General features: G+C 45.8%; 1 protein-coding gene across 4 annotated transcripts in view; it reads left to right on the top strand.

Annotated features, from left to right (window-relative positions):
* The window catches only part of ELMO1 (engulfment and cell motility 1), a 312,564-nt gene that overhangs the window by 168,984 nt on the left and 125,956 nt on the right, over positions 1 to 17,624 (top strand). For all 4 annotated transcript variants that reach the window (XM_081931087.1, XM_081931085.1, XM_081931086.1 and 1 more), the window contains one exon: positions 3,765 to 3,873. In XM_081931087.1, the coding sequence (XP_081787213.1) occupies positions 3,765 to 3,873 (109 nt within the window). The remainder of the gene's footprint in view (positions 1 to 3,764; positions 3,874 to 17,624) is intronic.

Genomic DNA, 17,624 nt, shown 5'->3' on the forward strand with positions numbered 1-17,624 from the left:
CCATTTCTATTATCTGTATCTAAATTGCCAACCAAATAGCACCTTCTGTTATGTAGGGTTTAGTTTTTGTTACGAGAGAATAGCAGGCATGAGGATGGAGGGATCTGATAGATACCATGCCTGCGTTTCTTTGGCTCAGCCTTTTTATCATCTCTGCCATACTTGAGAACTGTGAGTTTTCCGCTGTGAAAGGCTCTAAAGCAGAAGGAGTGAGTCATTCAATATGTACTATGTTCCTGAAGGGAATCTGCAGAAGTGTAAAAGCAGAAATTGCAGAAGCGTTTCTTAGGTTACCTGCAGTTCTTTACCCGTAGCATTTCGCAACTAGGTGTAGTTTAAACCTTTATTTTTGCAGCAGGGAGAAAATAATGCTTGGAGACACCAAGGGTGTTGATTTCTCAGCCACCAAGTATTCGCATGGGCTGCTGAGTTTCTACCACTTTCTCCATCATCAAAGACTAGGAGCCAGAGATATTTGGCAAGTCTACCAGTGTTTCTGTTTAGTCGCCAGTTTGTCCTGTGCTGAAATTTTAGCGGTTGATGTTTGGCACATTTAAGAGATGAGAGCTTGGGTGTCTGGATGCTAGTAGTAGAATGTTATCAGCACAGAGGCTTTATTCACCCCCTGCACAATGTCCCCATATTAAGATGCTATTATATGGGAAAGGAGTGGATTTTAAGGGGGTGAGTTCTTCAGAAACTATTTTTATTTATGTCATTCACATCTGTTCTTCCTTGAAGAACCTCATAGCAGCTTTCAGAGCCTCTCACAGCCATGAGATGTAGGTTAGGCTATGAGTGGCTTTTCCAAGACAACCAAGATCATAGCAGAGCATGGGTTTGACCCATGGTTTTGTTAGGATATTTCCGTTCCACCTTAAAAGGGAGCAGGCTATGTGAGTCACAGAGTCTGCGTATTTCCTGTTCACAGGATGTTTATGTTTCCTATTGCTTTCGTTTTCTCTCTCGGTGCCTGAACACGCTAGCAGGCGGTCATGTTTTCTTTGTTCTGACCAACGCTGAATAAACTTTCTAAATAATGCTCTCCTGAGTGCAACTTTTACTGTGTGAATTCTGCTGATAGAGCGTGCATCAGTTCTGGAATGTGGAAGGCTATTTTCTGGAGCTCATGTCGCTAATTGCTGATACTGTATCTACGGGAGGTCGATGGACGTCCGGAGTCCGGAGTCGGCGTGGAGGCAGTGATGGCCTATGTCTCCCTGGCAGTATCCCAACAGGTTTTTCTTATTGAAGCCTGACACCATGATCTAAGCAAGTCATAACCCCAGTGAGCATGGTATTGCTCAAGTATAACCCCTGCCCCAGCAAACATGGAGGACTTGTCTGCCCTCTTTAGGCTATGGAAGCCTTCTTCATCCTGGTGTCCTTCAGATGTTTTGGACTACAAGTCACATCGCCCTGGCATTGATCAGAAGCGCTTCTCCTTAACATTCAGAGACCCACTGCCCAAATGGCTGCACACTTTGGAGGAAAAAGTCACTTGCCTTGAGTGACCTTGACTCTGCAGTTGTTGCAGTTCTAGATGAAGTACCCAATGCCAGAGGTGTGGGGTCAGTTTCCGCAGTTGGCTGATGTCAACATATATGCACTGGTTGGCAATTTGCTACCAAGACCAAGTTCAAGGAGTTGCTGTTAGCAACCCAAAGCAGCACGCAGTCCGGCTGGAAATTGTGTTCCAATCTGCAAGCCAAGTGCAGGACAGTCGTATGTGAAATCCTCCGTCTCCAAAGACAAAAGTCATACTTCTCTGCCCTTCATCCACATTATTTACTCTTGCTGGAGAGGAGTGGGGTGGAGAAATACCTGACATTACACCATGTTGAATATTTGCATAAATACGTGTTATTGCAGAGGGAACTTGTTGAGGAGAGGGCAGAAATTATATGAGGACAGAGAACTGTGGGGTGGAGAGAGGATGTCATAGGGAGTACCTCATTTATGTGAGTAAATTTGGGGGGTGGGGAAGCCTGACCATTGAAATTGTACAGTGGTACCTCGGGTTACATACGCTTCAGGTTACAGACTCCGCTAACCCAGAAATAGTACCTCGGGTTAAGAACTTTGCTTCAGGATGAGAACAGAAATCGTGCTCTGGCGGTGCGGTGGCAGCAGGAGGCCCCACTAGCTAAAGTGGTGCTTCAGGTTAAGAACAGTTTCAGGTTAAGAACGGACCTCCGAAACGAATTAAGTACTTAGCCCGAGGTACCACTGTAATCTGGATATTTTCTTTCTTTCTTTCTTTCTTTCTTTCTTTCTTTCTTTCTTTCTTTCTTTCTTTCTTTCTAGTAGAAACATTGATTGGGTTGTTTCCCAACAATTATCAAAGGCTAGAAACTTGTGGTTTTGCTTTTTAATGAAAGGTGAGGTTATCAGAGTCCAACTCAAACGCACCATCCAGTTAGATGTGATGTTAGCAGTGGCATTTTTGTGTTTTATAGTGCAGTTGCAACCATCCCGATTTCCCCTATGGTTTTGGGCCAAGGCTTAAAAAGACAAAAGTCATTTTATGCTCAGCTGTAGTCAGAGCTATATCAGGTGAAAATGTTTTCACTCCTCAGCTATGTTGAAAGTACTACTTGGTGCATAAACCAAACTTTTCTATCTCCAGTGCGCTAGACAATCCTTTTAATGGTTCTGCAGATAGCTCTCAGAAAGCCTACATATCACTTTAGTTTCTAAAAATGCTAATTTGGAAACTAAGGTGGGATTTAGTGCAGGAGTGTGGTTAATTTTTGTATTTATAATATCTAAAGATTGCATAATGACTATAACATTTAGTGTGTATCACTTCACCCTATTTATACTCTTGTGCACATTAGTACGGTGGTTTTCAAAGCCTGTTCTTAGGCAACCCTGGGTTCCTTGGAAGATTATCAGGGAATTCCCTGAAAGACTGTACTATTTTCTCTGGCAATGCACAGCTGCAGAGGAAGGTTGTGTGCCTTCTAGGGCACAGATCTTCCAAGCAAATTCGATGGTGCCCAGCATACCTGGGTGGTAGTGGGCATAAATTGAGAATGACTAATGTTCCGGGTTTCTCTGTTATGAGCATGGAGTTTGTTTGTTTTTTGCTAAAAATGTACAAGGCTTCATCAGCAAACAAACTAGTATGCAAATGGATGCCTGAACTAAAGGATATAAGTTGGAAACCCACTGCAGTAATGGAATAAAAGTATTAACATAGTGGCCTGATTTCCACTTAATGCAAAGCCATGGTTTAGTCTGACTATCTTTTCCATAGTTTATTGGCTGCTAACAAATGACTTTCATAAGCCATTGTTTGTTGTTGGTTTATAAGCCTTGGTTAACCATGGCTTGGCATCACATGCGAACCCGCTCCTCATCCGTGTGTCAGAAGCAGACATAGAGGTTGCTCTCACCATAGAGCTGTTCTGAGTGTTGCGTTGCCTGAAGCAGGGTAGGAACATCGCTTCCCCCCTTCAAAGTTAGGCCATATGAATTTAACCATTTTTAGAAGGGGAACAAAAATAATTTATCCTGTTTGAAGCTTGTCTGACATTGACCCTCCTGCTTATTTTATTTATGTGTACCTTATTCATCAGTTGGCCACTGTTTGGGTACTAAGGGAGATTTCGTTCTCTCTTTGTGAACTTCCTTGAGAGGGCTCTTTGCCTTGAAAGGTAGTATATAATATTTAAATAAGTGGAACTCTGTTTATGATGCTTACTGAGAAGACATGGCTATTCCTGTTGTAAACTCTCAGTTCTTTCTTCCTGTTTCAGATTGTATTAGAAAACAGCAGCCGTGAAGACAAGCATGAGTGTCCTTTTGGTCGAAGTAGTATCGAATTAACAAAGATGCTGTGTGATATCCTGAAAGTGGGAGAGTTACGTAAGTATCACCTGTGCATTTCAAGCAAGCATTTTGTAGCGTACAGAGAGTAGTCTGGTGAACTGCATCACAACATTTCCTACAGACTCCACCCACTGACCCTGGGTTCAAAATTAGCAGGGCGCCAGGCACATTTTGAACCTAAAGGTTTTCCTTTTGCAAGCACCTCAAAAAGTCTGGGTGGCATTTTTTGTGCCTCAAGGATTACTGAAATGTATGTGCTTTGAAGCCTCAAAGTAACAATAGACAATATATTAAGGAGTTGAACAATAAAGGTGTTTCGAAAACAGCTTCCCCCCCCCCAAGGACTGGAATTTCAATGAATTTTAATGACACCCCCCCCCCCATGCTGCAGTGCCATACATACTCAACTTGTGCATCACCAAATATCATAGCTTTGGGTGTTCTTTTCAGTTTTTGCTTTTTAAAAACTTATAAAAATACTTAATTACCATCTGTGATGCGGGCATCTCAAAGCATCATACAGCACATCATAAAATACAATTAAAAATACAGTTAAAACAATCAGAAACAATTAATGACGATCAAGCGGCTCCAAAAAGTATTCTACAGTGGTGGACATCAGTAGCCAGCAATAAATGGTGGGTTTTGCAGCTTCCAGTTTCTCTAAGTATTTAATCCAGTGGGGCTCTCTCCATACTTCACCCTGCTGCTGCTTCTACTGCTGCCACCATTGCTGGGAAACAAGCCAGGGTTTGGCTTGCTGTGACCTCCGAACCCAGGCTCGTGGTTTGTTTTCCCCAAAACATCAAGTCCCAAATAAACCTTGGTTACCACTCACAGGCTAGGATGTCACAGCAAACCAGACTGGCAAACAACAGGAGAGAAGGAGGGTGAGAACCTTTCAACAGTGGGAGCCAGCATGTTCACTATCAGCCAGAGTGGGTTTACCTTCCTGAGCCCAAGGGTTGCAGCTGCTCATGAGAAATCTTGCCGGAGTTATATGCCAGTGGCAAAAGTGGCTTGGGCCAGAAATAGAAATGGGGAGAATGACAGGCGTGGTTCTTATTTCTGTGCAATCTGCCACATTCCAGCCATAGTCACATCCGGGCAAACACAGGGCATTGCCTCTGTTCAAAGACACAGCAAAAGCACTTCTGGAGGGTCAGAGTAGGGCTGCCGGGAGGTCCTGGGGGTCAAATAGAGAGGGCCAGAGAGCAGCAAATGTTCCCCAGGCCTGCACTTCCCTAGCCCTGCATTAAACCATAGTTTGTTTTAACAAGCAACCATGGCGTGCCAACCGGGTCACAGTATCTGCTCAGTCCTCTGGTTTAATGTGGTCATTTTATCTGCTCACTTAATATCATATTAAAGGTGCTAAGATACCGTGTCAAATTTTCCTGTAGTTTTAGGAATGCTATGCATGTTGGTGTGAGTAAAAGGACAAGACAAAGGAATTCATAAGCCCAAGGCTTTCTCTTGCTAATTCCTCCTTTGACTTGCTGGGCAGAATGGTCAACTTTCTGTAGGCCCATAAAAGGTTTTTGTTATTTTTTCTGTTAGTGCTCTAAGAATTTGAAAACCATTTGGAGATTTGATGAATTCTATTCCGGAGCATTTTCCAGAACTGCAGTAAATGCCACACATTCGAACTATTTCATTTATGGCCCAATTCAAGCAACTAACATTGACATCTTTAATGCACAATACTTTACTATCTAGTTTTTCTGTTTAGATCTTTGTTTGGCATTAACAGGGAGTGTATTGCATAGAATAACCACAACATAGAATTATTTACAAGCAAACTATTTTCCTTCCAAAGAAAATATGTAGTTTTGATGTATCAGGCGCTCTGTGTTCCGCAAACACATACATCTGATTTGCTACGCTGAGCTGTGAGAACTGTCACTTTTAGGAGAGCTTACAGAATGATTCCTTCTATTGACAATAAAGGCTGTATTGCTCAATAAAATCTGCAATCCTGAAGTAATCTGTCACAGTCTAGCACAAAGGTATATCTGACAGTTTAGACGCTTAATATTTCAAAATATGTATTTATGCCACAGTTGCTCCTCCTGTAGAAATTCATAGCTTGCTGGTGTTGCACAGGAATGCACTTTTAAAAATAACTTCTGAAATACATAATTTAAAAGACACTATGAGTTCCTTCCATCTTGTGGAATAGGTAATGATCAAAACATTGTTAAAGTGCAAAGTTGGTGATTCAGCCTTTAAAAAATAATATGCAATCTAGCACTTGCCGTAACAACATTATTAAAACTGTTAGAATTGTATTTAAATGCCGTAAGATACCAAGAGCCATATCAGGGTTTTTTTACTGTCCATACCAATATGTGTTTAAAAGTGCAATGCTTGTTGCAATACTTCATTACATTATTTGAAAGGTACCTAGACCATTCAGCTTATTTCCTACACTCTACAAATTCCACTTCATATACAGTGGTGCCTCGCAAGACGAAATTAATTCGTTCCGCAAGTCTCTTCGTCTTGCGAGTTTTTCGTCTTGCGATGCACGGTTTTCCATAGGAATGCATTGAAAATCAATTAATGCGTTCCTATGGAAAACGCCTTCCCCCGACCTCTTCTGGCGGGCGGCATTTTAAAATCGCCCGGGACAGCGGAGGACTTCTCCGCTGTCCGGGGCGATTTAAAAGCCCCTGGGAAGGCAGGCAGGGGGGACAAAGGCTTTCTCGCCCCGCCGCTCGGCTTCGGGACATCGTTCCGATGCCGGGCGGCGGGGGGAGGCTTTCTCGCCCGGCCGCCCGGCTTCGGGACATCGTTCCGATGCCGGGCGGTGGGGGGAGGCGTTCCTGCCCCACCGCCCGGCATCGGGACGATGCCCCGAAGCCGGGCGGCGGGGGGAGGCTTTCCCGCCCGGCCGCCCGGCTTCGGGACATCGTTCCGATGCCGGGCGGCTGGGGGAGGCGTTCCTGCCCCACCGCCCGGCATCGGGACGATGCCCCGATGCCGGGCGGCGGGGGGAGGCGTTCCTGCCCCACCGCCCGGCATCGGGACGATGCCCCGAAGCCGGGCGGCTGGGGGAGGCGTTCCTGCCCCACTTCCCGGCATCGGGACGATGCCCCGAAGCCGGGCGGCGGGGGGAGGCTTTCCCGCCCAGCCGCCCGGCATCGGGACGATGCCCCGATGCCGGGCGGCGGGGGGAGGCGTTCCTGCCCCACCGCCCGGCATCGGGACGATGCCCCTAAGCCGGGCGGCGGGGGGAGGCTTTCCCGCCCGGCCGCCCGGCTTCGGGACATGGTTCCGATGCCGGGCGGCGGGGGGAGGCTTTCCCGCCCCGTCGCCCGGCATCGGGACATGGTTCCGATGCCCGGCGGCGGGGGGAGGCTTTCCCGCCCCGTCGCCCGGCATCGGGACATGGTTCCGATGCCAGGCGGCGGGGGGAGGCTTTCCCGCCCCGTCGCCCGGCATCGGGACATGGTTCCGATGCCAGGCGGCGGGGGGAGGCTTTCTCGCCCCGAAGCCGGGCGGCGGGGGGAGGCTTTCCCGCCCCATCGCCCGGCATCGGGACATGGTTCCGATGCCGGGCGGCGGGGGGAGGCTTTCTCGCCCCGTCGCCCGGCATCGGGACGATGCCCCGAAGCCGGGCGGTGGGGGGAGGCGTTCCTGCCCGGCCGCCCTGCATCGGGACGATGCCCCGAAGCCGGGCGGCGGGGGGAGGCTTTCTCGCCCCGTCGCCCGGCATCGGGACATGGTTCCGATGCCAGGCGGCGGGGGGAGGCGTTCCTGCCCCGCCGCCCGGCATCGGGACGATGCCCCGATGCCGGGCGGCGGGGGGAGGCTTCAAAAGCCGTCCGGGGGCTTTTAAATTGCCCCGGACAGTCCCGGGGCGATTTAAAAGCCCCCGGTTAGGCAGGCAGGGGGGGCAAAGACTTTTGCCCCCCGCCCGCCTTGGGAAGAGGTCCAGGACCTCTTCCCAAGGCGGGCGGGGGGGCAAAAGTCTTTGCCCCCCCTGCCTGCCTTCAAAAGCCGTCCGGGATAGCGGGAAGCGCTTCCCTGCTATCCCGGACCGCTTTTAAAATGCTGGCGGTGGGGAGCAAAGCCTTTCGCCCCCGCCGGCCTTCCTGGACCTCTTCTGAAGTCTGGAGGGGGGGGGAAAGGCTTTGCTCCCCACCGCCAGCATTTAAAAAAAGGTCCCCGAGATTTCCCTATGGGCTTTCGTCTTGCGATGCAAGCCCATAGGGAAAATCGTCTAGCGAAGCGTCGCAAAACCCGAAAAACCCTTTCGTCTTGCGGGTTTTTCGTCTTGCGAGGCATTCGTCTTGCGGGGCACCACTGTATACTGTAAGATCAGCGGCAGGTACTCAAGCACCTTACTAAATGTTGTGGGTTCAAGACCCGGTTAGCAGCTTCCTAGATGGTTTTTGCAAAGTGAGCCTCATGGCTGGGTGCAGGGAGGCAGCCCAGGTGGTGTCAGTAGTTTTGGGGGAAGGGGTTAGACACTGAAGATGGTGGTTGGTTGTGCTGCTGGTCAGATCAGTACTTTATGTGAATGAAACTCTTGTGGTTTTATAATATGGCTTGCTATGAATTGAACGGATATACCAAACTTCTGAGCGAATTTGTGACATACTGATCTTACTGTGGAGCCACAGGCCTACATCCGAATTTAAAGGCCTAACTGTATGTCAAATGCATGGTTGCCACTATTTTCTCCTCCCATCTCTTGGCAACCTTTAGTTACATCAGACATGTAACATGACATCACAATGCTCAGCATTCTCTTGCTCACCTGCAGCCAGTTAAGTGGGACCTGAGAAACAAGGAGAGCTGAGTTGGTGATTTAAGGTAATTTAAGCTTGGTGTTGAAGGTAGTTTCGCCCTGACAGACTATCAGACACAATTACCCTGCAGCATTTGCAATGGAATACTTAAACCGGAAGTGGCGGAGCAGCGGATGGCGCTGTGGTCTAAACCACAGAGCCCTAGGGCTTGCCAATCAAAAGGTCGGTGGTTCGGATCCCCGCGAGGGGGTGAGCTCCCATTGCTCGGTCCCTGCTCCAGCCCACCTTGCAGTTTGAAGGCACATCAGTGCAAGTAGCTAAATGGGTACCACTCAGGCGGGAAGGTAGAAGGCATTTCCATGCGCTGTTCTGGTTCGCCAGAAGCAGCTCAGTCATGCCGGCCACATGACCCGGAAGCTGTATGCCGGCTCCCTCGGCCCATAAAGCGAGATGAGCACCGCAACCCCAGAGTCGGGCACGACTGGACCTAATGGTCAGGGGTCCCTTTACCTTTTACCTTACTTAAACCGGAAGTGGCAGAGCTGCTGTGCCACACTCACTCTTGGTCAAAAAAGCCCTTTGAATTTGCCGTCTGTGTTTGGGCTTCCATCTTGACTCTCGTCACTCAGTCTTTGGCTCTTTGCTATTGTTGTTAATCATTTTATGTGAGTTAAAGTTTCTCTGCCTGTGGTTCTATGATATCTGCGGCCTGGTGTTTGCAGCCTAATCTGCGAAACCACCAAGGGTAAGTCAAGATTGGCAGCTGGAGGTCGCTTGAATTGTGGAATAATGATTGTAATAGCTGCTTTCCCTAGCACAGCCTTAACATTCGAGTGACGGGAGCTGCTTTGTAGCTAAGTGCATGCCAGCATAGTTTTTGAGTATGTTGAATTGAGACAGATGTTCAGCTCTGAAAGATTCCCCCATCGGTAGCATTTACCCCTTTAAAAAGATCTGTATTTAACTTTTATTACGAGCCATGCAGGGTTATGTGACTCATGTTGTTCATAATCTTTAAGGAGGCCTTTTTTGTGTGTGAGCAAACATATTTTAGCATTTGCTTTTTCTTCTAATGTGGGGGGATTACATTCTGATAGGCATTCATGGTTAGCCCTGTTAAGCATTTTAGCTCTGTTTATTGACAAAGCAGCTTTTACAGGCGAGGATATTGTGATAGCCAAGAAGGAAATGTGGAAGCATTTGTTTATTTTAGATTAACCACAGAAAGCCAGGTCATTTGAGCCCAGAAAACTGTGGTTAGTATTACTTATGGTTAACCATTGTTTACTTATGTGTCAAACCATTGTTACCCAAGCAGACTTGTTTATACTAACCATAGTTAATAACAATTAACCACAGTTCTGAGTCCAGAGAACACAACAAACTCTGGTTAATCTAAAGCTGAAGTGAAAATCGCACATTGTGGCTGCTTTGTATTCATGTGGAAAACACAATCCTATCTCTTACCATGTTTCTTTTTGAATTTTTAATTCAAATTGTAGGCAGATGTTTTTTAGTACAACTGGCATTGATTCTTTTGGAAGTACTCAAGGAGGTGTGGCTAAAGGCTTGAGCAAATGCAGGGAGTTTCCCCCCTTGTTGCTTTAGTGATATTGTCATCACCAATGCTCAGTTTCAAAAGTGGTTTGTTATAAAGTTCAAAGTTTCCTTGGACGCACCAAACAAGTTGCGCTGTTCTGTGGATCCCAACTCAAAAACACAGTTCAACCCAGACACTGAGGTCCAGCTCCAAAGGCCTTCTGGCAGTTCCCTCCATGCAAGAAGCAAAGTTACAGGGAACCAGGCAGAGGGCCTTCTCAGTAGTGGCGCCTGCCCTGTGGAACGCCCTCCCGTCAGATGTCAAGGAAATAAACAACTATCTGACTTTTAGAAGACATCTGAAGGCAGCCGTGTTTAGGGAAGTTTTTAATGTTTGATGTTTTATCGTGTTTTTAACATTCTGTATGTAAGCCGCCCAGAGTGGCTGGGGAAACCCAGCCAAATGGGCAGGGTATAAATAATAATAATTGTAATTGTTTAGGGAAGCTTTTAATGTTTAACAGACTATTGTATTTTAATATTTTGTTGGAAGCCACCCAGAGTGGCTGGGGAAACCTAGCCAGATGGGCGGGGTATAAACAATAAATTATTATTATTATTACAGTGTGGCACCTTGGGTTACAGATGCGTCTGGATACAGGCTCTGCTAACCCAGAAATAGTACCTCGGGTTAAGAACTTTGCTTCAGGATGAAATAGTACCTCGGGTTAAGAACTTTGCTTCAGGATGAGAACAGAAATCGTGCGGCAGCGGCGCAGTGGCAGTGGGAGGCCTCATTAGCTAAAGTGGTGCTTCAGGTTAAGAACAGACCTCCAGAATGAATTAAGTTCTTAATCCGAGGTACCATTGTACAGCAAAATAGCTGAAATACTTATACAAGCAACAGTGCTATATGGGAGCGCAGATGAAGTCTTTGAAAGAATCTTCAAGAAAACTTGCCTTTTTCCTTCCTTGCATTTATCAGTAATCCATTTGGCAACAGTGCTTAGCTTTGAAGTATCAGGAAATTAACAGGGCATATATTGCTATATTTCTTTGCCAACAGATCCCTTTGCCCGTAAAAATAATGCTTATGAGTAACTGGAGGAGCTAGAACTGCACAGTGAAAGCAGCTCTGCAATTAGGGCAGGATACTTAACTGTGGGCCACTGGTGTTCTAGTCCACTTTGAAGTTTCATCTATCACTTTTTCCTCTGCCTAAATGTTCTTGCTAATGAAAGGCTTAAGAAAATTAGCTTCTAACAATTAAACTTCGCCTGCCCTTCTCAGAGATCCGTAGATCAGTTTAAACCACGACCAGGAAAAGCTACAAGCCCCCAGGCTTTTGCAGGCTTTTAAAGAAGTCAGCTGAACTTTCAGTCCTGCTGGCTCAGTAAAACAGAGGTCAGTGTGGCATTTTGGAACTGTATTATGGTTTGGCTCTAATTATAATGGGAAGAGACCTGGAGGGCCATCTATTTTTGGTATTTAAGTCGTACGCTGTATTCCCTGCACAGGTAGGAGGATTGTTGCAGGTATTGCAGGAACTGCAAAACTGGAAATGATTATTTTTTGAGAGCAATAAATTGCACATGCAGCTGAAAAGATTCAGTGCTTAGTGGCCTTTGGCCTTTGAACACATTTGGAAAACTGCAGATATTAAACACATTACGGGGTTGTAGGGTCCTGCTCCATCAGCCATCCTGCTCTGTGTCTTCATCTTCAGCATGACATCTGAATGGGGCATACAGATGCACATCTGATAATGGGCAATCCTTACAGAACATAAAATGCAAATTGCATGAAGGTTAGGAAGGAATATGTAGACATGTAGTATCATGCCCAGCATTCAATATATGCACTTAGATATTTTTTTTTGTTTTGCAAAGGTAACGTGAAGATCCAAGGCTAGAAACAGAACAAGATACCGTATTTTTCGCTCCACAACACACACTTTTTTCCTCCTAAAAAGTAAGGGGAAATGTCTGTGCATCTTATGGAGCGAATGCCTACGGATGGCGGGAGATCTGCTGCAGTCGCGAGCAGAGGATCCATGGTTCCCCTTCCCTCCCTCCCCCGTGGCTCACTTTGAAACAGCAAAGCGGGAGAGGAGCCGCTTACACCCGTGTAAGTGGCTCCTGTCGGGTTCGCTGCTTTAAAGCGAGCGTGCTCTCTGTCCCTCTCTCCTCCCCATTCAGCTTGCTAAATAGCAGCAAAGCTTTTCAGCTCGCTAAGCCGGGGAGGGGGGAGAGAAGGAGAGACCACTTGCTTTAAAGGAGCAAAGTGGAAGAGGAGAGGAGTTGCTTATATGAGTGGCTTAAACCCCTTTCCTGCGTTGTTAGCACCCTCCTTCTCCACACACCGCACACGTGTTCCTTCTCCCCTTAAACCCCTCTCCTGTGTTGTTAGCAGCATCCTTCTCCACCCACCCCACGTGTTCTCCTTGTCCCTTGAGTGCTTTTCCTTCCCTCCCCACTTAAAACGTGGTTACAAAGCATGGATTCACATGGATCCTCAGGCTTTTTGCACTGGGTCACCCCAAATTCACCATCAGATCACATAGCATGTCCATGGCTACAGCCTGCACCCAAAAAATCACGCACCCACTGTTGCCTGGGGCCGCAATGGCGCAAAAATGAGGTTACAAAGCACGGATCCACATGGATCCTCAGGATTTTTGCATTGGGCTACCCCAAACTCAATGTCAGATCACATGTCTGTGGCCACAGCATGAACCACAAAAATTATACATCCACTATTTTGTTCAGAATATTTTTTTTCTTGTTTTCCTCCTCTAAAAACTAGGTGTGTCTTTTTGTCAGGTGCACCTTACGGAGCGAAAAATACGGTAATTGCCTTTAGATTGCACTTAGTCAGGACTAACGTTTCACATTGATTTCAATGGAACCCAAGTGTAACTAACCCTGTGTGCCTTCCCAATTTTATTCACCCACTCCATTCCACAAACCACTGGGTTTTGCCTTGATCTAGGTCTTAAGGTTCATACACAAGTTCAAGTAGTTTGACAGAGAAACTCGGTAGAACACAAGACTCTTAATCTCAGGGCCACGGGTCCAAGCCCCACATTCCTGCATTTCATATTCCTGCATTTCAGTGGGTTGGACTAGAAGAAAAAGGAGGAGGAGGAGGAGGAGGAGGAGGAGGAGAAGAAGAAGAAGAAGAAGAAGAAGAAGAAGAAGAAGAAGAAGAAGAAGAAGAGGAGGAGGAGGAGGAGGAGGAGGAGTTTGGATTTGATATCCCGCCTTTCACTCCCCTTCAGGAGTCTCAAAGCAGCAAACATTCTCCTTTCCCTTCCTCCCCCACAACAAACACTCTGTGAGGTGAGTGGGGCTGAGAGACTTCAGAGAAGCGTGACTGGCCCAAGGTCACCCAGCAGCTGCAGGTGGAGGAGCGGAGACATGAACCCGGTTCACCAGATTACGAGACTACCGCTCTTAACCACTACACCACGCTGGCTCTCACTACACCACACTACATGCCTGTCGTGGTCCCTTCCAACTCTATAACAATTTTATGATTCTGTGATTTCACTCTGGGAGTTGGAAAATATTCTTTTGGTGCCTGCATAGATCCAGACCAATCATGATATTTGTGTGGAGAAAGTATTCTAGCCGAGCTCACATTGTTGAGTAATCCTGTTTCATCACCTTCAACCCCACCCAGGTTGCATGCTATGTGATTTGGCATTCTTTGAGTCCTCTAAAGCTATTTGTTCTACCTTCAGGTTTTGTGCAGCGTACCCGCTATCTGATTGTGATGTTCTGTGGTCTGAATAATCGGTGGCCTTTTGGTCCCTTTAGTGGAAAGATTCTATCGCAATACTCATAGTATTAGATGGTTCCATCTGTCAAAGTACCCTTCTTCCCCAATCAAGTACCCATCTTGGTGGAACTCAAGCAACTAGCCACCGTACTAAGCTTGAGCAACTCTAGTCCCCATCTTTCACTTTTCTTCCTAATCTCTTGCCCAGACAGCTGACACCTCTGTAATATATCCTGGACTGCTAAGATGAGAGAGGGAGGGAACAAACAGTAACACAAAGCCCTCACTTCCTATTCTCCCTCGGAAGTTACTGTTTTAGTGGCAAGACCAAGAAACAAATCAGGAGAGTTGTTCTACCCCTGCATTTTTTGAGAGCTATGCCTGATAGGCCTGGCATTGGTCACCACCCAAATAGTAACGTTCAGTTGAAAACAGGATGTGCCAGGCAAACTACACCTTGGTTCATGTGCTCCAGGCAGTGACCTTCATGAGATGGAGCAATGAGCCGTGGAATCCCTGGTTCATGCATTGTTTGATGTTTGTGGGCAAGAGGAAGGTATCAGCATGCTCTTTCTCCATGCAAAGGCCCCCAGAGGCATTAAGGTATGAGCAGGTATGTTCTGGGAGAACAAAAACCCCATGGTTAGCCTGGCAACAGTGTCATCTGTCAAGGCAGCTACCACCTGGCATGGAGGAAGGAACAGACTGTGGAAAGGGCAACCAGGGGACATACATTGAATATGAAGACAGCTACTTATCTGACAGGTCACCTGTATGGGAACATAACTGATCAACCCACTTAGAATGACACAAACCGGCTACTGTAACGAAATTAATAGAAGAGATTTAATTTGAGCTCAGGCTCCCCAATATTGGCACTAGAATAGTCCCATATTTTCCATATACCGTTTTTTTGCCATGTATAACATGCCCCCATGTATAATTAAAATAAAAATGGAGGGGGATTGCCCAAAGTTGTTGTTGCAGGGGTCATCGCCACCAACCGCTATACAACATGCACACCACAGCAAATTACACGCATCGACACGGCCACCAGTCGTCTGCACGCTCCGCCAAAAGCCCAACTGACCACTTGATGCAACTACAGCCGATTGCACGCACACCTCAAGACTGCCATAAGTCAACGTCCAATTGCCACACCTGTAGCCAATCATCAGCAGGCCTTGCCGCACCAACCAATCACACGCCCACTCGCCTCTGACAACCTCCTGCTGGCTGCTGCCACCAATCACCCGTTCCCCCTGTGCTATCTGCAATTTTTGCCTATTATTCCTAAGAAAAATATTTCTTCTTATACACGTGTGAAAATTGCCTGCAAAAATGTGTGCTTCTGTGCATGTCTAAAATGCTTACCCATCAGTTGTCTACCATTTTCAGTTTTAATCTAAAAACAGAGGAAGGCTAGTTCTTCTGATTCGTAGGAGGCAGCTTCCAAAATTTGGTTTAGTGCCTACATGTTTGCAAAATCACTACAGACCGAGGATTTATTTCACATTCCCAGCTTCTGGCTGAAGGGGAGGGGGAATGCTCTGCTATTAAACTGGTAAGGCAGTAAAGGGCTTTCCACACTGAGTGCTAAAACAAAATGCTCCTTCGCTCCATGCTATTGCCTAAACATTATTCAGCCAGCCTTTATATTCGAAGAGGAGGAGTTATGTTTAATGACCGAAGTCAAAGATGAAAATATTTCTAATATAAATATATTTTTACGCTCAAGCTTAATTAGATTTTTCTTGAAAATGGAGGTCTGCTACCAGCCATGAATCTAGTGGAAATTCTTTTCTCATTCGGTAGCAGTGGAGGAAGACTGAATAATAACATGGGAGTTTTATTAGCAGGACAATCTTCTCCCTTAAAAAAACACACCACCATTTTCAGTTTTTCGAAAGCTAGATGAAATAGTTCTCTCTCCCTTTTTCTCTCTCAACTTTCAGAAAAAAAGTTGCCTTGGGGTGGCAATAAGAAGAATTAAATTGAAATTGGAAGGGGGGAAATAGCCGTTTATCTCTTGTATGAAGGCAATGGAAGCAGTGACAGAGCAGGGCCGAGATGAAAATGGACACAAAAGCCCATTTCTCTACAGATCAGGCAGCAGGGTAGGCAATGGATTGTAGTATGAGGTTTGGGGGATTGTAACAACTTTCTGAGCCCTTATTATCCGTCTCCAGAGCAGTTATTCATTTGTTCAAAATGTGCCTGAATGTGTTCCCTGGAGAGCTTGAGCAATCGTAGAAAAGGTGGACCAAAAAATGGACAAAAGCACTCCAGCCTAGTTTTGACACCATCTTCCCAGTCGCACATTCTAGGAACATGCAAATTGTCTGTTGGAATCGTGTCGTTGTCCAGAAAATATAGTGAGGTTCCGGTGTTGAAACTAAGCAGCACTGTTCTAGAAAGCTTCCTGAGTGGAAGCTTCAGCTTATTTGAAATAAAAGCAGGATATAATTGTGCTAAATAAATATATGTGCATCTGCTTTCAGTACACAGGTGATCACCGTGCAGTAGAGGAAACAGTCATGGGATTTGTTTGGGGGATGCCAGGACTTAGCTACTCATTCAGATACGTGGTTCGCAAGCTTGGCATGTAACCTGCCTTGAGTCCTTGGGGTGAAGCAGTCAGGGTCAAAATATGATGCAAACATTTATACCGTTGTGGGGTTGTGGTTAGTGTCAGGCCAGGGTTGAGGAGACTTAAGTTTCCCATCCCCATTGTGCTGTGGCGCCTAGCAAATGTCACCGCGTTGTGAGGGAAAGATGGGAGAATAATGTATATCATCACATTGAGCTCTTTGAAGTCAAGGTGGCGTATTTGATTGGAGTAAAATGCATAGTTCCGTATGAAGAAGCTGTTTGTCAAATAGATATATGAATAGTACTTATTCCAGCAGTGATGGCATCCCAGGTATGCAGAGAAACACAACCTCATCCGCTTCTATTTTCTTTTTATCCTGACTCATTCTCTCCCTTCAAATACGCATTGCAAAACACAAGGGCGCATACAACAGAATGCTAACTTGTTTGTGTTTCTGGATGGTTGTTAAGTCTGCTGCCCTAACTTGGTTTTCTCCAGGGATTTTTAAGGTTCGTTTTGGCTCTGCTTCCAATCTTCAGTCTAATATTTGCATATTAATAGGCAATTGAAAAACATTATGGGATTTTTTTACAGTGATGAATATATTATAAAATCAAATTGCCTTTAGGGGTAATTATGCCAAGGTATATAATCTAGGGAGAAAAACCATCACTGGTGTTTAATATTTCACATAAAGTTAGGTATGAAGCCTTCTGCATTTATATAGGTTGTCCTGTTACAGCTGACAGAATGATTTAATTTTAGAGCAACGTAGTGAATTAAATGCTTTAGAGGTATATGTATGCGTTAAAAGTGAGGTTGCTTCAGTATTTTAAATAGTAAGATGCCAGGCAGCAATATTTTCTGCTGTTAGGATAAGACTTTTCTATTTGGCCCCCATTCATTTCAAAATTTTATACAATATTTAGGTTAGAAAAATAGAGGCTTTTAGATTTTTCAAACCTGTATCAAGCCAATTCACGTGTTGTTTCTTCCACTATAACAATTAATTGCAATCTTGAGGAAAGCATACGATGGGTAAAGTTTGAAACAGGAATGCCTTTCCCCCTAAATGATTGATAAGCTAAAACACATAAAGATTGACCTCTGGC

Source organism: Podarcis melisellensis (assembly GCF_964234715.1).
Source record: "Podarcis melisellensis genome assembly, chromosome: 12".
Classification (NCBI taxonomy): domain Eukaryota; kingdom Metazoa; phylum Chordata; class Lepidosauria; order Squamata; family Lacertidae; genus Podarcis; species Podarcis melisellensis.